Source organism: Lepidochelys kempii, chromosome 1, assembly GCF_965140265.1.
Source record: "Lepidochelys kempii isolate rLepKem1 chromosome 1, rLepKem1.hap2, whole genome shotgun sequence".
Lineage (NCBI taxonomy): Eukaryota > Metazoa > Chordata > Testudines > Cheloniidae > Lepidochelys > Lepidochelys kempii.
In genome coordinates this window covers 326,061,712-326,086,146 of record NC_133256.1, presented here as the reverse complement: position 1 = coordinate 326,086,146, position 24,435 = coordinate 326,061,712, and the positions used below count along the sequence as shown (strand labels likewise).

General features: G+C 44.1%; 1 protein-coding gene across 6 annotated transcripts in view; it reads right to left on the bottom strand.

The window, feature by feature from the left end:
- ORC5 (origin recognition complex subunit 5) overlaps positions 1-9,704 on the bottom strand; it is a 120,610-nt gene extending 110,906 nt beyond the window's left edge. For 5 of the 6 annotated variants that reach the window (XR_012156834.1, XM_073328522.1, XM_073328525.1 and 2 more), the window contains exons 1-3: positions 9,621-9,704; positions 7,262-7,454; positions 3,858-3,950 (exon numbers count right to left, since the gene is read on the bottom strand). Coding sequence is in view for 5 of the 6 variants with exons in the window: in XM_073328522.1 (XP_073184623.1) it covers positions 3,858-3,950; positions 7,262-7,372 (204 nt within the window). In the remaining variant the exon portion in view is untranslated. Of the gene's footprint in view, positions 1-3,857; positions 3,951-7,261; positions 7,455-8,996; positions 9,100-9,620 lie in introns of those variants that run through there. The other variant, XM_073328523.1, reaches the window with a different exon arrangement.
- Between the last annotated feature and the right edge of the window lie 14,731 nt (positions 9,705-24,435).

Here is a 24,435-nt window from a genome sequence, read left to right as displayed (position 1 = left end):
GACAGCACGATCTATGTACAAACTTCACCAGAACCTATGCCCCTAATCATCTGAAAACCCAGAGCTGCTCTTATTTTGTTTACAGCAGAAGAGTTCAAGTTTTGTGACTTCTTCCACAGCTTCAGCCATTACTTTGTGGGGGTTGGGGGAGGAAAGATCTCAGCACTAAAATGAGCTTTAAAATTAAAAAGGTGTGTGGGGGGGTGATTTTACTGCTACTTCTAAGTAAAATTTTAGGCCTGTCAATTTTGGCAGTATCTTTTTAATGTTCAAAAGTTAAGGCTGTCTGCCTTAATGGAACAACATAGAATAATAAAAATGGAATGAATCTCTCACTCACATATATAGAAGGAATGAAAGGTTACTTACCTAGCAACTGTAGCTCTTAAAATAGGTTGCTGGCACAGAACCTCACTCTTCAGGAAATATATGTTCTTCTTCACTGAACATCAAAACCGTCTGGAAAGCAGTAGTCACTAGGACACACACATTCCTTGCAGAACCAAACCTCGCATGCAAGGTTATATATAGAAGCCCCGGTACTGAGCTCATTACACTCGTCCCACTTAATTAGAACCCATATAAAAGGCTCAGTGGATGTGGGAAAGTGTGGATACATGCTGACAACCTATGCAAACAATGTTTAGTAGAAAGCATCCTTATCTCCTTTTTTGAGTACTGTAAAGAAGAGCCTCACTCATGGGAGATTAAATTGTCTTAAACAAATTGTCTTTTGAATGGTGGTTACTGCTACTTAAAGAACTGTTCTCACAAACTGCACAAAGATCTAGTTGTCAAGTCAAGTGACTGATGTCTAAGTGTATGGTTTCAACTCAGTGTAGCATAACTTGGCAACATAGATATTCTTCAGACAAGCTGTAGAGGCTACTTTCGACCTAATGGAACATGCTCTAAGTCCCTCATGTATGGAGATGCCCACAAGGATGTAATGGTTACTAAGTATACAAAACTGTTGTCCACTTCAGGCCTTCTCTTGAACTTATCCTAACTAGAGATGTAAATATAGTTTAAAAAGATAACTCTTTAAAATGATTAAAATTGTATCATTTAACCGGTTAACCAATTAAAGGGAGAGGGGCTGGGTCTACTCCAGCACCACCATCGATGCAACAAAAATTCAAGTGGTTAAGTGCGCAAACAGGATGCAATTTTTAGCCAAAAAAAGTCATGTAAAGGAAGAGGCACATCAATAAAACAAGGTAAAAGACGCCAACAGGGTGGACAAAGTTAGGTTGGCCTAGCTCTAAGATTCTCAAAGCTCATATTTTATATGACATCTTATTTGCCTTATCAGATTGCTCAAATCAGCTCTTAAACACTCTTAACTCACGACTGCAGGTTTGCAAAATGAGCTTTCAATTATGGCAGTCTAATGGTCTCTCTATATTATTTTTATTATAAATATTTGCATTGTAAAAAGGATAAATAGTAATTTTCAGTTCACCTCATAACAAATACTGTAGTGCAATCTCTTTACATTTGTAAGTTGCGCTTTCACCATAGATTTATTTTGTTATATAACTGAACTCAAAACACAAAACAATGTAAAACTTTACAGCCTACAAGTCCACTCAGCCCTACTTCTTGTTCAACCAATCACTAAGACAAACAAGTTTATTTACATTTAAGGGAGACAATGCTGCCCACTTCTTATTTACAATGTCACCTGAAAGTGAGAACAGACATTCACATGGCACTGTTGTAGTCATCACTGCAAGGTATTTACTTGCCAGATATGCTAAACATTCGTATGCCCCTTCATGCTTGGCCACCATTCCAGAGGACATGCGTCCATGAATTGTATGTCTCCTGCTCTGTGTTTTACCTGCATTCTGCCATATATTTCATGTTATAGCAGTCTCGGATGATGACCCAGCATGTCGTTCGTTGTAAGAACACTTTCACTTGACCGAAAGTTTAAGACTCTGAAGCACCTTCCAAAATCTGAGAATGATGGGGTGGGGAGCATGCTTTCAGAAGTCTTAAAAGAACAACACTCTGATGAGGAAACTTCAGAACCCGAACAACCAAAAAAGAAAAAAATCAACCTTCTGTTGGTGGCATCTGACTCAGATGATGAAAATGAGCATGCGTCAGTCTGCACTGCTTCGGATCGTTATCGAGTAGAACCCATCATCAGCATGGATACATGTCCTCTGGAATGATGGTTGAAACATGAAGGGACATATGAATCTTTAGTGCATCTGACATGTAAATATCTTGCAATGCCGGCTATAGCAGTGCCATGCGAATGCCTGTTCTCACTTTCAGGTGACATTGTTAACAAGAAGAGGTCACCATTATTTCTTACAAATGTAAACAAACTTATTTGTCTGAGCGACTGGCTGAATGGACTTGTAGGCTGTTAAGTTTTACATTGTTTTGTTTTTGAGTTCAGTTATTTTTTATACATGATTCTACATTCGCAAGTTCAACTTTCATGATAAAGAGATTGCACTACAGTACTTGTATTAAGTGAATTGAAAAATAGTATTTCTTTTGTTTTTACAGTTCAAATATTTATAATAAATATAAAGTGACCACTGTACACTTCGCATTTTGTTGTAATTGAAATTAATATATTTGAAAAAGTGGAAAACATCCAAATTTTTTTATATAAATGGTATTCTATTAAAATTAATCATGCAATTAAAAAGAATTTTTTTAATTGCTTGAGAGCCCTAATTTTAAATCATGAATTAAATCAGTGAACAGAAAAAAACTTAAATTATTGATTTTAATCTTATTTTGCATTTGTGCTTTAGTAATTTTCCTAGAGAGAGAATCATTCACTTCAGTTAGTATATTTTGGTACTTCATTTTGCTAACCAGGAGGATACGCTATATCTATATATATTTATTTAAGCAGTTATATGGCTTTGCACATGAGTTATTCAGATTCTTAATTTTGTAATGGCTAGAAAATGGTGAATGTTGCATTTCTGATTACCAGATGATTAATTTGTTACTCATATACTGTACAGCACCTAGTGCAGTGGTGCCTTGAACATGATCAGAACTTCTAGGCATCACTGTAATACAAATAGCCAACAACCAGTAAAATTTGGGTATTTAGTATTTGTAGCATGCATACCAATACAGTTTTATATGCAAATAAAATAGATTTAAAGGTGAATTTCTCAGCTCAAAAAAAGTAATATGTAAATGACTGTCTCAGATCAGTGAGTGATATCTTTGCTGCAGTCAGTCCAGACAGCCATCTTAGTTTACCACTCCTCACTTTAAAAAAAAAAAAAAAAGCCTTTTTGTTTGCTTGTTCTTTTTAATTTCTAGCCAGGCTTATTATGATCAACATTGGCCCTTTATTAATTACCATTCACCCACCTTTCTGTACTAGACCCACCAACTCCAGAACATTTCCTTTTATCAATTTTGAATTTTATGAGTTTATTCTATTTTAATTTGCATTGTGTTGTGCAGCATCCAAAATGCCTTGATGAGAAGGAAGATGTTTTATGTTTCAGAGTAACAGCCGTGTTAGTCTGTATTCGCAAAAAGAAAAGGAGTACTTGTGGCACCTTAGAGACTAACCAATTTATTAGAGCACACGAAAGCTTATGCTCTAATAAATTGGTTAGTCTCTAAGGTGCCACAAGTACTCCTTTTCTTTTTGATGTTTTATGTGGCATCAAGCAATACGTGGGAGAGATACTGTAAGAATAACAGACAAGAAATAGGAGCAAAATAAATTGTTCTTGCAGTTCTCCACCAAACTGAAAGTAGCTAGTTTGGGAACTTTTTTCTTTTTTTTAAAATTCCTCATTTTTTAAAAAACCTCAAAGTGTTTTATGAATTTCATAAGAATTTATTCTTACCTCTAACGTTTCTAGAAGAGTTTGCATCACATAGGTCTTGCCACTAGATGTATGTCCATAGATAAAGATGGATGGGAAGCTAAAATGCTGACGCTAGAAAAAAGTTAAAAAATGTTAATACTTAACATTCTCTTTATTTCTGAGATTTAGAGACCTTTGCCTCATCCAGTTTTCTGCCAGAAGAAAAGCTTTGTTTTAAATTAAGAGAGTCAAATACAGTACACTCCAATTAAGATGCAACATGGTATTTTATCACATTGATTCTATGGTCCTCCAAACCTGAGAGCAGGGTTCAAAAAAGGCCCTAAAGCCACCACTGAAACTCCCAGAACATTAAGGCTGTGTCTTCATTAGGCAAAGGGTGCGTTCTTAACTCAGGTTAGCTAACCTGAGGTAAAATTCTAGTGAAGACAAGGTAGTGTGTTGGCTTTACTTCAATCTGTTAACTAATAAGAAAATGACAACTGGGATTTTAACTCAAGTTAGCTAACCCGAGTTAGATCATGTCTTCTTTAGGGAAAAAAAAGTGTTCTGGATTCTGCCACCTTTACTCATGTTGAGTAGTAGCTTACTTGTCAAGATGTCCCACTGATAATGATGGCACTAATTGCAGAGTACTATTCAAGATGTGTAAAGAAGTCAGACCGGCCTTAAGATCGTATTTGCTTTTGACCCTTTAAGGGTACATCTACACTGCAAAAAACAAGATCACTAAAAATCTTAGACTCAGATGTGTAGGACTGGAAGGGACCTCAGTAAGTCATCTAGTCCAGTCCCCTGCACTCAAGGCAGGACTAATTATCTAGACCATCCCTGACAACTGTTTGTCTAACCTGCTCTTAAAAATCTCCAGTGATGGAGAATAGCAGTTTAGATGTTCCTGGTTGGGCCGGAGCTCAGGTCCTGAGTCCTACCCCTTTCCCAGTTTGCAGAGCTCAAGCAGGAAAGACTGCACTGCTATTTTTAGCACTGTAGCACAGCCGGGCTCTGTGTCTTACTATGCATTTTGGGGTTTTTTTTGGTAGTATAGAAGTACTCTCCTTTAGAGTCAAAAGGCTGAATATCAACTTCCACCCTCCAGATATTTTCTATAATGGAAAGCAATTAATTTACGCTTACAACTCAAAAAAAAAAGTGTAATTTCTTAAATTATGTAGTGATAAATACAAGTTACAAAAGGGCTAAGACAGAAGATATTGGAACAGGAAAGGAGAGGGAGAAGGACAGAGAGGGAGGCAAGCCTCCTCACCCATAATACCTAAAACCATGGTTGTTACCCAGTATAGTAGTATTCATGCTATATTTCTCAAGGTAAACTTAGAAATCATTTTAAGGGCTAATAAAAAATTAATATCTGAAGCTCTCCTATTGTTTCACAAAGCCTGAGCAGCCATTTTTTCAGCTGCTGATATTTAAAATTTTACCCAAACCATGTAAGTATCTTAGGAGTATCATGCTTTGAAAATTTTACCCGACTGTTAAAACTTATGTTCCTATGATTAAAGGGATAACCCAAAGCAGTTTAAATTTAATGAAAAGGAGGAAGTGGGGGGAAATTAAAAAAAATAAAATAAAAATGAGAGAACTGAGATTTGAGGGAGAAGACTGGAAGCAAATCCAATTCATTCTGAAGATATCTTTATTTTTTGTCAAAATGTGCCCATTGTAGCTTTAACGCAGCTGTACATTTTTTTTTTTAAATTAACTGAGGGCTTGGCTACACTTGCAGATGTAGAGAGCTTTGGGTCAAACCAGCCTTGATACAGCGCAGTAGGGAAAGCGCTGCAGTCTGTCCACGCTGACAGCTGAAAGTGCACTGGCATGGCCTCATTTGCAGCACTTGTAGCTGCACTGGGAGCAGTGCATTATGGGCAGCTATCCCAGTGGCTGCAACATGCTTTTCAAATGGGGAGGCGGTGGAGTGGAGAGTGTTGTGTGTATGGGAGGGGGGAGGAGAGTGGCTTTTTGGGGTGCTGAGAGTATGTCAGCACACTGTCTTGTAAGTACAGACCCCCTTTCCTCCCCCGCCTCTCTCTCACTCACTCAAAGCAAACATTAGTTGTTTGTTTTTTATTCAGAGCTGATAAGCAGCCCGCACTCTCGCACTCTCGGAAACAGAGCTTTGAAAGAGCCACCTCCGCTGGCACAGTACACAACAAAGACAAGGGAGCCCACTTCAGTTAATGGAATTATGGGACATTTCCAGAGGGCAATCAAAGTGCTCTAAGGTAACTCCTCATTCACACTGATGCTGTAGCGTCTCACCCAATATGCAGCAAACCTTATCCCTCTGGGGAGGTGGAGTACAGCAGCGCTCTGGCCAGGGAGTCAGAGCGCTCTACGTGCCTTGCCAGTGTGGATGGGGAGTGAGTTAGAGCGCTCTGGGAGGCTTTATTGCAGTATCATGTGCAAGTGTAGCTAAGGCCTGAGAAACCCAAACTGACACAAAGTTAACAGAAAACATCTTCTGAATAATAAAACTAAATGCACTCAGGTCATGACTTCAAAACAAGTGCCCAAGTAAAGATAAGTCTTCAATATGTCCTGAAGGCAATGCTTGAAAAATTCACTCTCCAGTGGCAAGCAGAAAGCTTTCCTTGGAAAACATGGGGACAGCCTAAGCCATAAAGATTCTGCAGAATTTAAGCTTTTGTTTAAAAACAAATTAAGCTTCCAGCCTTTATAGCTACAATAAATACATCAATATCCAGTATTTAAGCTTTACATATACCTTGTAAAAAAAACTCTATTGCGGTACCAAACTATCAACATCAATTTACACAGTTAACTGAATGTAAATGGATACCATGCTGCCTTCCCAGAGTCTGCAGATAAAAAGCGCCGTTGCCTTTGCTACTGCAAAAGCTTTGCCAAGCACCAGTAGAGTAAAAATTAACAAATCTCTGGTAAGTTGCATAGCAGCTATTCCAGAGCCTTATAGGCAGCAATGAAGCTATCAAGAATCATGTTTCATGTTGTTTCTGTTGGGAAAGCTACCAGCACAACAGCAAAGACAGGTACCAGAGTTATCCATATGGGAGGACCACCCAAGAAAAGATGAGAGGAGTAGAGGGGCAAGGATCTTTCCTATCACCACCTCACAGCAGCTAAGAATGACTGGTAATGGAAAGCCAACTAACAGCAGCCAGGAGGGGGAAAATAGCTATAAAGCTCCCCCTTGTTTACAGTAGCTAGAGCATCTTGTGTTTCCAAGTTTATCAGACACCTACTAGCCAGAAGCTGATATGAAATATGGATAATACAAGATCTCAAATTACAATGTAAACAGCTAGCCTAGCTCAGAGTAATAATGCATTTAAGTTTGTTTTCAACCTGTCCATAAAAACAAACATTTTAGTAGAACATCTATGATCTACCCAAATACACAATATAGCAAGAGCTACCTCTCCAAATATTGACATGAGTGATGACACTTGGGATTCTCGACAGGGCACCATACTTTCCAAGTGAAGCAAGGTAGCTTCAGGATACTCTGGATGTTCGAAATTAGGCATTTTGATTCAAGTTTCTGTCATCAGTCATCTAACTGCATATGTATGTCACCTTCCAAGAGGCAAAAAGGACCAAAGCGATGATCTGGAAAATAAAATAATGTTATTTTTTCCTGTGTGGAGAAATAAAAGTAAACTAAATAAGAGGTGACAATCTCTTCTTATAATCAGACTTTGTAACCAAGGGCAATGATGATCAATTACTTATATCACAGTAGAACCCAAAGACCCCATTCAGGACTGGGGCCCAATAGTGCTGGGCCTTATACAGAAATAGAAACAAAAAAAGAGAACACCTGCCCTGAAAGGTTTACAATTTAAAGACACAAACAAAAGGACAGGGGTAGATACAACAAATGAGCAATCAATATGCTGTCACAACTTTGCTAGTTACATGAATTGCAGTTTTACACTTTATTTTTTGAGGGTAGATAGGAAGTAAAGGAGTAGAGAAAGGAAAGGAGAGAAATAGTCTCAGCTGGTCATCTGCTTAGCCACGATTAGCAAGGTGCTATCAGTAAGCATCATAGCAGAGACCAGCCTTATAGAAGGATATGAAGGATAAAATAGTGGCTCTTCAGATATTACCAGGGAGTTTTCCTTAAGCATAAAGGGCAGCATGGCAGCAAGCATAGAGGTGTTTAAGCAAGCAGCTGACTGGTGGGTGATAAGGGATGGGAACACTTGCAGAGTAAAAGCAGGGGCTGACACCATAATAGGTTACTAAGTCAGTTAGGAGATGGTGCTAAGTTATAAAGAGACTTAAAAGGTAACAATAAGAAACATATATTTGATGTGGAAGTCAATGGGGAGCCAGTGGACACCTCAAAGAGGGATTCAATGTGATCAGAATGATAAACCAGAAAAATGATCTTTAATCTGAACAGACTGGAGGAAAGCAAAAGTTACAGCAGTCAAGTCAGGAAGAGGGCTTTGATGAGTCTTCACTTAGAAGAGAGAGGGAAAAAAGGCTAGATTTTAGAGATTTGTTTTTTTTTAAAAAGCAAGATTAAAAACACAATGACCCAGTCAAAGATGACACCTAAAAGCTACACTGCCTGAGTGACAGGGAGAATAGCGGTGTTGTCTACTCTGATAAAGAAAATGGCCAGAGGGGAGAACCTGAGAAGAAAGACTTAAATATATATGTATCTTAGTTTTGGTGATGTTTAATTTAAAATGATGACTGGACATCCAGGAAGAGATGTCAGAAAAACAAGCTAAGATAGGACTAGATGAAGCAAGATACCTCATTAGCTGACAGGTTGACCTGTGAGTTACCAATGTCAAGATGGTACACCAAGTGCTTTACAAACTTTAAAATACCCATGGGAGGCAAATCTTGTTATGCCTAGTGTACAACAAAAGAAAAAAGAACAGCATCTCTGTTTCTGGACTGGAAAGGGGGGAACCAAACAATCCTGATTCTCAAGGTTTGCCACCCATTTCTTCAGCATGAAAAAAAAAATATATATGGTGTGAAAGTGCATCTTGACATCACACTATTTGTGCTGCCTGTCATGACATCGCATTAGTGCATGAGGACAATACAATCACCTTATTTTGCCACCTCCCAAAGGCACTACGTTATACCCCACTCAGGAGTCCGAATAAGCCCAGGACTCACCAGACAACAGACCCTGCATATCAAGACTTTGCTGCAAGCTTTGAGGTAGGCGGCTACTTTACTAATGCCACAGATGTACTATCCCCTTCAATTTCAGGGGAAGGAATTCAACCGTGTACCCCTGCTCCCGCCAGCACCCTATCATTGTCAGGGCAGGTGGAAACCGCAGGGGCACCATCGCAGTAGCCATCATCCCCCACACCTTTGCAGCAGGTAGCAATCCCGCCCAGGCCCACACCCCCAGCACTATGCGGGGGGTGGAGGGGAGACGGATTTAGCATAAAAACATCCCCCAGCTCTGCCCACGCTTCGGCCCAACAGCCAGCGGAAGGTGGCTCAAGCGAGCAATCCCACCAGGGGCCACCCCACTCTCCGTGCCCCTGCGCGCCAGGTCTTTGCCCCACAACCCCCTCCCCGCCCACTCCGAGCCTGGCCCCGGCTGCGCCAGGACGTGGGGGCCCCTCGCCCCTCCGCCCCCAAGACACTGCGGCGCTCGGGGGGATCCTGCCCCTCCCCTTCTGGGCCCTACAGTGTCGGGGGATCGCGGTCACCGCCCCGCTCACGGCGCCCGGGGCCCAGGCAAGATGCAGGCGCGCTCCCAGCCCCCGACCCGTCCACACTCACCCCGACCCGGCACGCCGCCTTCCGCGGACTCCGAACCGAGCGCCCGCCCGTGCACATGCGCACCTTGCGCCTACGGTCCCCTGAATGCGCACGTGCCAACTGTGTGCACATGCGCGTTAGGACATTGAACTCTCCCAGCGTCGGCGCCCATATTGTGCCCACACCCGAGCTGAATGGGGGGGGGGGCTGCGCCTCCTAGGGGAGGAGGCGGAGCAGCTCGGGGGTTGGCAGATGGGGGGATGGGACGGGGAGCGCTGGGGAGGAGCCGGGAGTGGCAGATGTGGTTGGGGCAGGGGCGGGATAGCTCAGTGGGTTGAGCATTGGGGTGAAGGTTGTGAGTTCAATCCTTGAGGGGGCCAGTTAGGGATTTAGAGCAAAAATTGGGGATTGGTTCTGCTTTGAGCAGGGGGTTGGACTAGATGGTCTCCTAAGGTCCCTTCCACCCCTGATATTCTATGATAAGACTGGGAGCAGCTCAGCTCTGGAGTGGTGGCTAAAGCATGAAGAGGCACATGAATGTTTAGCATATCTGGCACTTAAATACTTTGCAATGCCAGCTACAAAAGTGCCATGCAAACATCTCTTCTCACTTTCAGGTGACATTGTAAATAAGAAGCGGGCAGCATTATCTTCTGTAAATGTAAACAAACGTTTCTCTTAGCAATTGGCTGCACAAGAAGTAGGACTGAGTGGACTTGTAGTCGCTAAAGTTTTTCATTGTTTTGTTTTTGAGTGCAGTTATGTAACAAAAAAAATCTACATTTGTCAGTTGCGCTTTCACAATAAAGAGATTTATTACAGTACTGTATGAGGTGAATTGAAAAATACTATCTTTTATTTTTACAGTGCAAATATTTGTAATAAAAATAATATAAAGTGAGCACTGTACATTTTGTATTCTGTGTTGTAACTGAAATCAATATATTTGAAAATGTAGAAAAACATCCAAAATATTTAATAAATTTCAATTGGTATTCTATTGTTTAACAGAGCAATTAAAACTGCGATTAATTGTGATTCATTTTTTAATCACAATTATTATTTCTTAATTAATCGCGAGTTAACTGCAATTAATCAACAGCCCTGATCACTTTGAATTACCTGAAAGAGAAAGGTTGGATCTTTATTAATTGTTCACAAGAGAACTAGGTTTTAATTTGCATGGACTAATTGCAGTCTTTGCACCAAACTGTGACTACACTTACACTGTCCCATCCTCCAGGCTGGGTGAATCTTTATTTCTTCATGTCTTTGTTTATGATGGAATAACACCTAAAAGGGGCTTGATTGGACCGACTAGGTGGACAATACCAACACTAGCTATATTCTGCCATCAGAAAAAGTTGGATTTAGAGGGGAAATATTGACCAAATGTTAGTCAACCTTAGCTGAAATGACTTTTCCTCTTCTCCATTTGCAGCTAAGCTGTTGTTTGGCTCCATGGATTTCTCTCACCTATGTCTGCACCAAAATTGCTGATCAAAATAAAATATCTACAATTCAAGAGCATTGTGTGAATTTTGGAGGATTTGAGTCATAAACCAGTGACTAGATTACAAATGGGACAAAGATAGATTTTCAACTGTAAAGGATCTTGCTCTGTTATTGCTTCTGTTTCATTTTGCCTTGTATCAGAATTTCAAGAGAAAGAGTACCTCTAAGCATGAATAAGACACAAACTATATGAACATTTACTTTGGCATCATCATTTGAAAAATACTGCTTTTGTAATTACTTTACCAAACCACCATGTGTGAGTCTACTGAAAGGAAATCACTTATCCAGAACCTGGCTTAGCCCTGGTCTGCACCAGGAGTTTAGGTCGAATTTAGCAGCGTTAAATCGATGTAAACCTGCACCCGTCCACACGATGAAGCCCTTTTTTTCGACTTAAAGGGCTCTTAAAATCGATTTCCTTAATCCACCTGTGACAAGTGGATTAGCGCTTAAATCGGCCTTGCCGGGTCAAATTTGGGGTACTGTGGATGCAATTAGATGGTATTGGCCTCCGGGAGCTATCCCAGAGTGCTCTGTTGTGACCGCTCTGGACAGCACTCTCAACTCAGATGCACTGGCCAGGTAGACAGGAAAAGGCCCACAAACTTTTGAATTTCAATTTCCTGTTTGCATGGTCACCTGCAGCTTGCCACGCTGGCCAGAGCTCATCAGCAGAGGTGACCATGCAGAGCTCATCAGCAGAGGTGACCATGATGGAGTCCCAGAATCGCAAAAGAGCTCCAGCATGAACCGAATGGGAGGTACGGGATCTGATCGCTGTATGGGGAGAGGAATCCGTGCTATCAGAACTCCGTTCCAGTTTTCGAAATGCCAAAACATTTGTCAAAAATCTCCCAGGGCATGAAGGACAGAGGCCATAACAGGGACCCAAAGCAATGCCGCGTGAAACTTAAAGAGCTGAGGCAAGCCTACCAGAAAACCAGAGAGGCAAACGGCCGCTCCGGGTCAGAGCCCCAAACATGCCACTTCTATGATGAGCTGTATGCCATTTTAGGGGGTTCAGCCACCACTACCCCAGCTGTGTTGTTTGACTCCTTCAATGAAGATGGAGGCAACACAGAAGCAGGTTTTGGGGACAAGGAAGATGATGATGATGAAGTTGTAGATAGCTCACAGCAAGCAAGAGGAGAAACCGGTTTTCCCGACAGCCAGGAACTGTTTCTCACCCTGGACCTGGAGCCAGTACCCCCCAAACCTACCCAAGGCTACCTCCCGGACCTGCCAGGCGGAGAAGGGACCTCTGGTGAGTGTACCTTTTAAAATACTATACATGGTTTAAAAGCAAGCATGTTTAATGATTAATTTGTCCTGGCATTTGCGGCTCTCCTGGATGTACTCCCAAAGCCTTTGCAAAAGGTTTCTGGGGAGGGCAGCCTTATTCCACCCACCATGGTAGGACACTTTACCATACCAGGCCAGTAGCACGTACTTGGGAATCATTGTAGAACAAAGCATTGCAGCGTATGTTTGCTGGCATTCAAACAACATCCGTTTTTTATCTCTCTGTGTTATCCTCTGGAGAGTGATATCATTCATGGTCACCTGGTTGAAATAGGGTGCTTTTCTTAAGGGGACATTCAGAGGTGCCCGTTCCTGCTGGGCTGTTTGCCTGTGGCTGAACAGAAATGTTCCCTGCTGTTAGCCATGGGGTAGAGGGGGTGAGGGGCTAGCCACGTGGTGGGGGGAGGCAAAATGCGACCTTGGAACGAAAGCACAAATGCTGTTTATGTAATATTAACAGCAAGGTTTACTGTGAAAGAGTGTAGCCATTGTTCTAGAAAATGTGTCTTTTTAAATACCACTGCCTCTTTTTTTTTCTCCACCAGCTGCATGTGTTTCAAGGATCACAGAATCTTCTCCTTCCCAGAGGCTAGTGAAGATTAGAAGGCGAAAAAAATGCACTCGTGATGAAATGTTCTCTGAGCTCATGCTGTCCTCCCACACTGACATAGCACAGACGAATGCGTGGAGGCAGACAATGTCAGACTGCAGGAAAGCACAATATGACCGGGCGGAGAGGTGGCGGGCTGAAGAGATTAAGTGGTGGGCTGAAGAGAGTAAGTGGCGGGCTGAAGAGAGGGCTGAAGTTCAAAGGTGGCGACAGCATGATGAGAGGAGGCAGGATTCAATGCTGAGGCTGCTGGAGGATCAAACCAATATGCTCCAGCGTATAGTTGAGCTGCAGGAAAGGCAGCAGGAACACAGACCACCGCTACAGCCCCTGTGTAACCAACCACCCTCCTCCCCAAGTTCCATAGCCTCCTCACCCAGATGCCCAAGAACGCGGTGGGGGGGCCTCCGCCCACCCGGCCACTCCACCCCAGAGGATTGCCCAAGCAACAGAAGGCTGGCATTCAATAAGTTTTAAAGTTTTAAACTTTTAAAGTGCTGTGTGGCCTTGTCCTTCCCTCCTCCATCACCCCTCCTGGGCTACCTTGGTAGTTATCCCCCTATTTGTGTGATGAATGAAGAATGCATGAATGTGAAGCAACAATGACTTTATTGCCTCTGCAAGCGGTGATCGAAGGGAGGAGGGGAGGGTGGTTAGCTTACAGGGAAGTAGAGTGAACCAAGGGGCGGTGGGTTTCATCAAGGAGAAACAAACAGAACTTTCACACCATAGCCTGGCCAGTCATGAAACTGGTTTTCAAAGCTTCTCTGATTCGCACCGCGCCCTCCTGTGCTCTTCTAACTGCCCTGGTTTGTGGCTGTGTGAAACCAGCAGCCAGGCGATTTGCCTCAACCTCCCACCCTGCCATAAACGACTCCCCCTTACTCTCACAGATATTGTGGAGCGCACAGCAAGCAGTAATAACAGTGGGAATATTGGTTTCGCTGAGGTCTAAACAAGTCAGTAAACTGCACCAGCATGCCTTTAAACATCCAAATGCACATTCTACCACCATTCTGCACTTGGCATGGCATTAAGGGGTAGGCTGGGTCCCCAAAGATAATTATAGGCATTTCAACATCCCCAACAGTTATTTTCTGGTCTGGGAATAAAGTCCCTTCTTGCAGCTTTTGAAACAAACCAGAGTTCCTGAAGATACAAGCGTCATGTACCTTTCCCTGCCATCGCACGCTGATGTTGGTGAAACATCCCTTGTGATCCACCAGTGCTTGCAGCACTATTGAAAAGTACCCCTTGCGGTTTATGTACTTGCCGGCTTGGTGCTCCGGTGCCAAGGTAGGGATATGGGTTCCGTCTATGGCCCCACCACAGCTAGGGAATCCCATTGCAGCAAAGCCATCCACTATGACCTGCACATTTCCCAGGGTCACTACCCTTGATATCAGCAGATCTTTGATTGCGTTGGCTACTTGCATCACAGCAGCCCCCACAGTAGATTTGCCCACTCCAAATTGATTCCCGACTGACTGGTAGCTGTCTGGCATTGCAAGCTTCCACAGGGATTGCCACTCGCTTCTCAACTGTGAGGGCTGCTCTCATCTTGGTATTCTTGCGCCTTAGGGCAGGGGAAAGCAAGTCACAAAGTTCCATGAAAGTGCCCTTACGCATGCAAAGGTTTCACAACCACTGGGAATCGTCCCAGACCTGCAACACTATGCGATCCCACGAGTCTGTGCTTGTTTCCCGAGCCCAGAACTGGTGTTCCACCGCATGAACCTGCCCCATTAGCAACATGATGCCCACATTGCCAGGACCCCTGCTTTGACAGAAGTCTGTGTCCATGTCCTCATTACTTACGTCACCGCGCTGACATCGCCTACTCACCCGGTATCGCTTTGCCAGGTTCTGGTGCTGCATATACTGCTGGATAATGCGCGTGGTGTTTAATGTGCTCCTAATTGCCAAAGTGATCTGAGCAGGCTCCATGCTTGCCATGGTATTGCGTCTGCACATAAAAAAGGCGCGGAACGATTGTCTGCCGTTGCCCTGACGGAGGGAGGGGCGACTGATGACATGGCTTACAGGGTTGGTTTACAGGGAATTCAAATCAACAAAGGGGGTGGCTTTGCGAGAAACTGAATGGCCCCCTCAAGGATAGAACTCAAAACCTCAAGGACAGAACTCAAAACTGGGTTTAGCAGGCCGTTGATTTCACAGAGGGAAGGAGGGAGGGAGGAGAAAATGAATACAAAACAAATCTGGTCTATTTCTTGTTTTGAGCCACTTCATCTATCTGGCAGCAGACTGTGCAGTACGACCACTAGCCATCATCATTTCCTGGGTGCTCAGCAGTATGATGACTAACCATCATCTTCTGCTGGCTGGAGGTTAAAAAACAGCGCACTACCAGTAGGACTGAATCGCCATGAGACGAAACAAGGGAAATGACCTGGCTGAGTCACTCCCATGTTTGCCCAGGCGCCCGATTAAAAGAGCACGCAGGACTACGTCGATGATGGCTACTAGTCATACTACACTGTCTGCTGCCAAAAGGCAATTAACTGCTGCTGTGTAGCAATGCAGTACCACGTCTGCCAGCACCCAGGAGACATACGGTGACGGTTAGCTGAGCGGGCTCCATGCTTGCCGTGGTATGGCATCTGCACAGGTAACTCAAGAAAAAAGGCACAAAATGATTGTCTGCCCTTGCTTTCAAGGAGGGAGGGAGGGAACGGGGGCCTGACGATATGTACCCAGAACCACCCACGACAATGTTTTAGCCCCATCAGGCACTGGGATTTCTACCCAGAATTCCAATGGGCAGTGGAGACTGCGGGAACTGTGGGATAGCCACCCACAGTGCAACGCTCCGGAAGTCGACGGTTGCCTCGGTACTGTGGACACACTCCGCCGACTACATGCACTTAGAGCATTTGTGTGGTGACACACACAATCAACTGTATAAAACTGCTTTCTACAAAACTGACTTCTATAAATTCGACCTAATTTCGTAGTGTAGACATACCCTTACAGTGCCTGATGGCATGCATGTCAGTGAAATAGGAGGCATGTCACACACATGCTTTAGCTGTAGTGTAGTGTGTACTGTGCCATACTACAGGCTTGTATTGTTTTCATGGCACAGTTTAGGTGACTATAGCCAAAAGGCATGATTGGTAAATGCTGTTCATTTCACTGACATGAATTCCTCAATCTCTACTGCAGAATGCTGCAATGCATAACAAATTGAATTGTTCGGTTATAGGTATAGCCTGTATAATTCAGTGTTTGGCAGCCTCCTAAGTATCCGATGTTGGAAATATTGAAAGGGCAATAGACTACACTGAGGACAAAATATGAGCAATCTTCTTTTAGCCCTAGAGAACAGAGAACAATGGGCTTCCCCTAGTGGCAGACTGGCATAAGCAACCTACCTCCACTTTTCAGGTATTTGTGATAACATTTCTGCCTAGGATAACCCAGATTATCAGAGAGGACACTGGTGTTTCTTTGTAAACAGGTGCCTTTCAAAAATGCTGTTCTCAGTTACTAAGGCAATCAGTGTGTTCTTAGTTTAAACTATTACTTAGGAAGCTTATTATATAGAACAAGGCACCTTGAATTAACAAAAACCAAAACACCAAACGTAGGCCCAGACTGGGAGTTCATTGACTCGGACCATGTGAGTATTTGAAATGCTGATCTGCAGCCACCTGTCATCGGTAACTTGTAGCCAGAAGCACAGAGCCTGGTTCTCAGTTACTTTGGTCCTATGCTTGAGTCAGGAAGTGGGGGACGGGGACGGGGCAAGGGTAGCTTTCAGCTACCATTGTGTTCCCTATAGTCAGGGGCTGTGCAGGGACCTGCATAGTCCTTAGCGTAAATTAGAGCAGCCTTTTGGCTACTCTAATTTATGTACTACTTTCCATGGTTCCAGAGAATGTCCAGCCATGTCCTGAGCTGCCCCTATCCCAGACGCTGGCAGCAGGGCTGGCATATACCACCCTTATACCAGTTGTACACTAGAAAAGGAGGTTGTCTGCCCAGGAGATATTCCCCAGAGGCCATTTCTGCCCACTTTAAGGTCCCTTTACATAGCCAGAGCAGCATAAAATGGCCCTAGTGTATTATAGTAAGGCCCATAGAGTGGGATCTTCATTTGTGAAGTGCATAATCCTGTGGAAAAATTCTCCTCCCTTTATATTATGCACAGAACTGCTGAAAAATTTATCTTAAGCAAATTTTCTTTCATGTGGCATCTGACCTTAGGATTTGAGCTAAAACCCCTTGTGATTCTGTTGCTGTTACATAGTCACACTAATACTGTGTTTAACATCATTCCTGTTTTTGTGAGTTTCCGAAAGAATATAAAAGACAAGTCCCAAGGCATTTTTGTCAATATGCAGTTGACAAAGTTTTTAATCTATACGTATAAAAGCAGCAAAGCATCTAAACTGCAATATAAAGCAAAACACAAGCCATCACATTTGAGGACAAACCCTTAAACTTCTCAATCTATAAAAAAGCAGATAAATTTTCCCTTGGGTTGATAAACTGCTTACTGAGACTAATAGGAAACCCTGTCTCCTAGTCAGCTTGATCTGGTCCCTCAGCCTATTTTCTACAGACGTCTCAGTTTTATACCTATATCTCCGTACAATAATCCTGCAATTAAGGGGGGGTGGATGCAGAGAAAGAAAGAATCCATGCTCATGGGGTTTTTTTTTAAATCCTGATTTTTGATAACAATAAGCAAAGAATTAACCTCTTGTTTGAGGTATAACTGAAGTAATTTGTTGGCAAAACCAGAGCAATTTACCAATGAGACTAATATTAATGCAATAACCTCACGTTTCTAATTTACTACAGCAATAAAAATAGTTATAGGGTAAATGAAAATCAAATAGGGAAGTGTAGGATAAATTTAGGTAGCAGGCAACTCACTGCATTAATTGTTAATGTAACCTAGATGGAGCTACTATAAGGTGGGTGCATAACTGGTTGGAAAACCATTCCCAGAGAGTAGTTATCAGCTAAGTTCCCTGTAAATTGCACAGCCACGAAACCGCCTATTAAATGCCGCGCAGGGGAGCCCATCCCTTCTCCAACCCAGCCCTGGATCTGCCACAGTTGGGGGAGGGGCACCTCTCCCCCCCCCCAGCCCAGGTGCTGCTGCAGGGAGAGAGAGCTGGAGGGAGTCCTCTCTCCCCACCGTAACCCTGGGGCAGCCTGCACCGCAAACCCCTCATCCCCAGCCCCACCCTAGAGCCCGCACCCTCAGCTGGAGCCCTCATCCCCCCGCCCCAACCCTCTGTCCCTGCCCTGAGTTCCCTCCCACACTCCCTCAGCCCACCCACCACATGAATTTTGTTATGTGCACGAATATGAAGGTGATGTGTCATCACCACCATATTGGTGCACATAACAAAATTCATTCTGCACATGGGTGGGAAAAATTAGAGTGAACACTGGTTATCAGTGATTCACAGTCATGCTGGAAGGGCATAACGAGTGGGGTCCCACAGGGATCAGTTCTGGGTCTGGTTCTGTTCAATATCTTCATCACTTATTTAGATAATGGCACAGAGAGTACACTTATAAAGTTTGCGGACGATACCAACCTGGGAGGGGTTGCAAGTGCTCTGAAAGATAGGATTAAAATTTAAAATAATCTGGACAAACTGGAGAAATGGTCTGAAGTAAATAGGATGAAATTCAATAAGGACAAGTGCAAAGTACTCCGCTTAGGAAGGAACAATCAGTTGCACACATACAAAATGGAAAATGACTGCCTAGGAAAGAATACTGCAGAAAGGGATCTGGGGGTCATAGTGAACCATAAGCTAAATAAGAGTCAACAGTGTAACACTGTTGCAAAAAACCCAAACATCATTCTGGGATGTATTAGCAGGAGTATTATAAGCAAGACGCGAGAAGTAATTCTTCTACTCTACTCCATGCTGATTAAGCCTCAACTGGAATATTGTAGCCAGTTGTGGGTGCCACATTTCAGGAAAGATGTGGATAAATTGGAGAAAGTCTAAAGAAGAGCAACAAAAGTGATTAAAGGTCTAGAAAACATGACCTATGATGGAAGATTGAAAAAACTGGGTTTGTTGAGTTTGGAAAAGAGAAGACTGAGAGGGGACATGATAACAGTTTTCAAGTACATGAAAGGTTGTTACAAGGAGGAGGGAGAAAAATGTTCTTTTTAACCCCTGAGGATAGGACAAGAAGCAATGGGCTTAAATTGCAGCAAGGGCAGTTTAGGTTGGACAGTAGGAAAAAATTCCTAACTCTCAGGGTGGCTAAGCACAGGAATAAATTGCCTAGGGAGGTTGTCGAATCTCCTTTATTGGAGATTTTTAAGAGCAGGTTGGACAAACACCTGTCAGGGATGGTCTAGATAATACTTAGTTCTGCCCTGAGTGCAGGGGACTGGACTAGATGACCTCTCAAGGTCCCTTCCAGTCCTATGATTATGTGGAATTTCCTATTAAATTCTTTTGTAGCTGTACTGTATAAGTAACTATTGTATAACTAATAATTTCAGTAATATGTTAAAATATAGGACTCTTAAACCCTTAGGAGTAGTCCTATTCACTTCAGTTATGAGAAAAGTTCTGTATGTGATTAACTGTTTGCAGGTGTAGGGCCTAAAAGGGAAGTTAAAGGGGAAATATTTTGGGGTTTTGTTTTTAATTGTTAGCACACACCAACTAAGAAACAACCTTCTCCCATTAAAACCTGTATGTCCTACATCTGGCAAGATGTGTGTGTGTGTGTGTGCGTGTGCATATGATACACAATTATTAGACAACACCACTTGCTTAAAATATTGGGCTGAGGGAGATTGAAAATATATCACATCAGCTTTCTCGGAAACGACTGAAAGTAAGCAGTATTGAAGCTAACAGATGTGGAAAAGGTTATGTAATATCACTTTGACTAGGACAAGCCTCTTTGAAAGAGAAATTATTCAAATATCTGGATTTCAGAAAGATAGAATGAGGCAGGTGCTTTTTAAATGAAAAGTATATACTAGAAAGGAAAGAAAAACAACCAAGAAATCTCAGCAAGTGACTGTTCTAGTAAAACAGAAAAATTTAATTCGATCAATGCAAAATTGAAAAACAGGTTGGTAAACTTTTACACAGCAGCAATGACCCAAGGATTATTTTCACCTTGCTGCCTTGAGTTGATGCTTTTATTAAGTTTTCAAACTGTAATTCTGGAGGCAAATCAAATGCAAGTATTTTCAAACATATTTTAAGGCATTATAGACGTTGCAGCAACAATGAAAAAGCCAGATCTTTTGCTTCCTGTAAAAGGGACTAGATTTCTTATGTACTCTGAAGAATTTCATTCCTGATTTGAGCCCAGAAGATCTTGCTGTTACATCAGTGGTAAACTCTATTTTGTTCTGAGATATGTCCAGCCTGCTAGGGTTGCCAGGTGTCCGGTTTTCGACCAGAACACTGGTAGAAAAGAGACCCTGGTGGCTCCAGTCAGCAATCCTGACTGGGCCATTAAAAGTCCAGTTGCGGCATAGGCTCTGACTTCTGCTGGCGCCGGAGAGTGCTCGACCCCCCTCTGCCCCCAGCCTCGCCCCGACTCTGCCCCTGCCCCACCCGAATTCCAACCCCTTCCCCAAAGTCCCCGCCCCAACTCCAGCCCCTCCCTGCCCCTATTCCAACCCCTTCCCCAAATCCCCGCCCCGGCTCTGCCTCTTCCCTGCCTCCTCCCCTGAGTGTGCCCTGGAGCACCCACAGAGTCAGTGCCTATGAGTTGCGGTGCAGTGGGGCTGGCAGGCTCCCCTGCCCAGCTCTGCGCAGCTCCCGGAAATGGCGACATGTCCAGCTCCTAGAGGGAAGGGAGGTCACGGGGGCTCCGCGCACTGCCCTGAGTGCAAGCTCTGCAGCTCCCATTGACCAGGAACTGCGGCCAATGGGAGCTGCAGGAGCAGCACCTGTGGGTTGGGGCAGCACGCGGAGCCTCCCTGGCTGCGTCTCTGCCTAGAAGCCAGACATGCTGCCACTTCCAGGAGCCACCTGAGGTAAGTGCTGCCCAGAGCCTGCACCCCTTGCCCCTTCCCGCACCCAAATTTCCTCCTGGAGCCCCCACCCCCTCCTGCACCCCAACCCCTTGCCCCAGCCCAGCCCCTCCCACAACCTGAACCCTTCATTTCTGGCCCCACCCTGGAGCCCACACCTCCAGCCCAGAACCCATACCCCACCTACAGCCCAACCCACTGCCCCAGTCCAGAGCCCACTCCCACATTCCAAACCCCTCAGCCCCAGCCTAGAGCCCTCTCCTGCACCCCAACCCCTTCATCCCTGGACCCATCCCAGAGCCCGCACCCCCAGCTGGAGCCCTCACCCCTTCCTGCACTCCAACCCCCCTGCCCCAGCCCAGTGAAAATGAGCTAGTGAGTGAGGATGGGGAAAAGCGAGTGATGGAGGGATGGAGTTAGCAGGGGGCAGGGCCTCAGAGAAGGGCTGGGGCAGGGCCTCAGGGAAGGGGCGTGGCAAGGGTGTTCAGTTTTCTGCAATTAGAAAGTTGGCAACCCTACAGCCTGCATGGACGCACTGGACATGAGGTTCATGTGAAACCCTGGGTGCTCAAATCCACTATGTACATCCAGTTAATCTAGAGACTCCCCAAAATGGGAACGTTTTCTAGAGGAACTGAGTTAGATGCTGTCTGACAAGGTGATGAAGTTCAAGACTTTTACAGCTGCAAGAGATTTTAGCATCTGTGTTGGCACAGATTTTAGCATCTGTGTTAACGTCTCATGTAATGGCTCAAAATAATCTAACCACATCTTCCATTCTCAGTTTCTCACCACAGGTACCTGGGTCAAGAATTAGAGAGCTGTCTCTAGCCCACAAGAGACAGAGCACTTTGTACTAAAGTGGTTATTGGCAAGAGCACTTGGTACTAAAAGTGGTTATTGGCAAATTGGATTCTGGGTGACTTTCTGTTTGATTGCTTTGAAATATAAAATCTAAGATGTTGAAATCTAAGAGCTTGAAGATACTGAAAGGGGAAGGGAAATACTGTGCTCTGTTTCTCTGGATCATTTTGAACCAGAAATCTGCAATAGGATAAAGACCTGCTTTTTTCTATAGGAGTAAAAAATGGAGGCACAGAGTGCTCCTGTGGCGTTAAGGGGCAGAAACAACAAGAAAGGCTGCTACACAATCCTTTGCAAGACTCGGGGACTTGTTCCATTGTTCCCAACAGCAACAGGAAGAAAACATTTTCCCTCAACAAATTCTCATAAACATAGGTGGTGGGTATAATAGGCCAGGGGAGGCTAAGCCTTCCCTGTGGTGCAGCCACCTACCCACCGCCTTTCAGAGAGCAGATGCCTGGGCTGTCGTGACCCCACCTGCATTCCCATCCCTGCTCTCCCCCTTCCCCCCAGGCTCCTACTGCCTGCCTCTGGCTGAATCCTTCCTCTCCTCCACCCTCTCTGCTGTGAGGCCCCCCCACTGCATCCCTCCTCTCCTCCACCCCCCTTCCCCTGCGAGGCCCCCACCACCCACTGCATCCTTTCTCTCCACCTCCTCCCCCACAAGGCCCCACCATTCACCGTGTCCCTCCTCTTGGTAAGCAGCAGGCAGGAATTAGGGGTACCTAGAGGCAGCAAATGCTCCCCCACAAGTTTTTGTACTTGTTCAAATCGGGCGGGGAGAGCGTTCGGCTCGGAGGAGGGGCAGAGAGTGCGAATGGCAAGGGCCGTGGGGGAAGGGGTGTGTGGAGGAAAGGTGCGACTCGACCAGCGGTAAGGGCCTCCCGGAGGAGGGGTGGAGGAGAGGAGGGACTCGACCAGCAGTGGGCGGCGGGCCTAGGGGAGGGAGTAGAGCAGGGTTGGAGCATGGGAGGGGCCTCAAGTGAGGAGGCCGAGAGGGGGTGGGGCCTCATGGCAGAGCCATGACCCGGGTGATGGGGGAGCTTCCAGTGCATGGGCCAGCCTACTCAAATGTGGGAGGCACATGCTGCCCATGCTCACAGAGCTTTACTGGGAAGGAATAGGGCACTGCCACAGGAAGGAAGTGAAGAGCATAGCCTTTTAAAATGATTTCTAGAACTCAGCGGTCCAAAGTAATGACACATTCTCCTGGACAGAAAAATATTCATTGATTTTTAAGACAAGAAGGGATCATTCTGATCATCCAGTCTGACCTCTGTATAACATAAGCCACAGAACCTCACCCAGGAATTTCTGCATCAAGCCCATAACATCTGTTTAAACTGTAGCATACCGTTTGGAAAGCTCTCCAATCTTAATTTAAAGATTGCAAATGTTGGCAAACCCACCACATTCCTAGGACGCTTGCACCAATGTTTAATTACCATCACTATTAAATTTCCACTTTTGTGGCTCAGCCTTCCAGCCAGGTCACAGAGTGAATTTTGGTCAATTAGCCTGTAAGCTGCTTAACCCTTTCTGGCCATGCATCACACTTTGTATAAGTTTTGTTGCAATTATTTAACAGTGGTAGCAACAATGATTTGCATGGTCATATTTTAATCAGATAACATCACAGGGGTGCAGGTGCAGCAAAGCTGTGGGGCCTCCAGCAGGGGGTCACGAAGACTTGGTACACCCCATCACACCCATCTTGGCACTTTAGACCATGATCAAGTCACCTAAAACCTTCTCTTGGATAAATTAGATAGATTGTGTTTCTTAAGTTTCTCAATATAAGGCATTTTTCCAACACCTTGAATCATTTTTGTAGCTCTTTGCTAAACTCTTTCCAATTTGTCAACATCCTTTATGAAGTGTGGACACCAGTACTGGACACAGTATTCCAATAATGGCCTCATAATGCCATATACATAGGCATCTCCCCTGTCCTATTTGATGTTCGTCTACTTATACAGTCTAGGATTGCATCTGCCATCTTACCTACAGCATGACACTATAAGCTCATGTTCAGTCGGGTATCTGCCATGATCCACAAGTCCTTTTTACTGTCACTTCATTCAGGATACAGTCTCCCATCTTATGTGACCTACATATTTTATTCTTAGATAATAGATGTATGTATGTCCTTGCATTTGGCTGTATTAAAATGCAGTTTTCAAGTGTGCCTACCTTTCCCATCCCCATCATCATTTACCAATTCACCAATTTTTTTGTTATCTGAAAATTGTACATATTTTTTTCCAGATCATTGATAAAAATATTGAATAGCATTGGATGAAGAACAAATCTCTATAGGACCCCACTGGAAACACTCCCATTGGATGATGATTCCCATTTATAATTTCTTTTTGCAATGTATCAAAAGATGGTTTCCAGGATTCTACTGTTTCTGGGACCACAACAGAACTGCTGTTTAACTTCAGAGCTTGATGACAAAGCTAATAGGATTCAAAGATACTAGACACTGACAGCTTTTGTAATAGTGAGCGCTGACTGAATTGCTT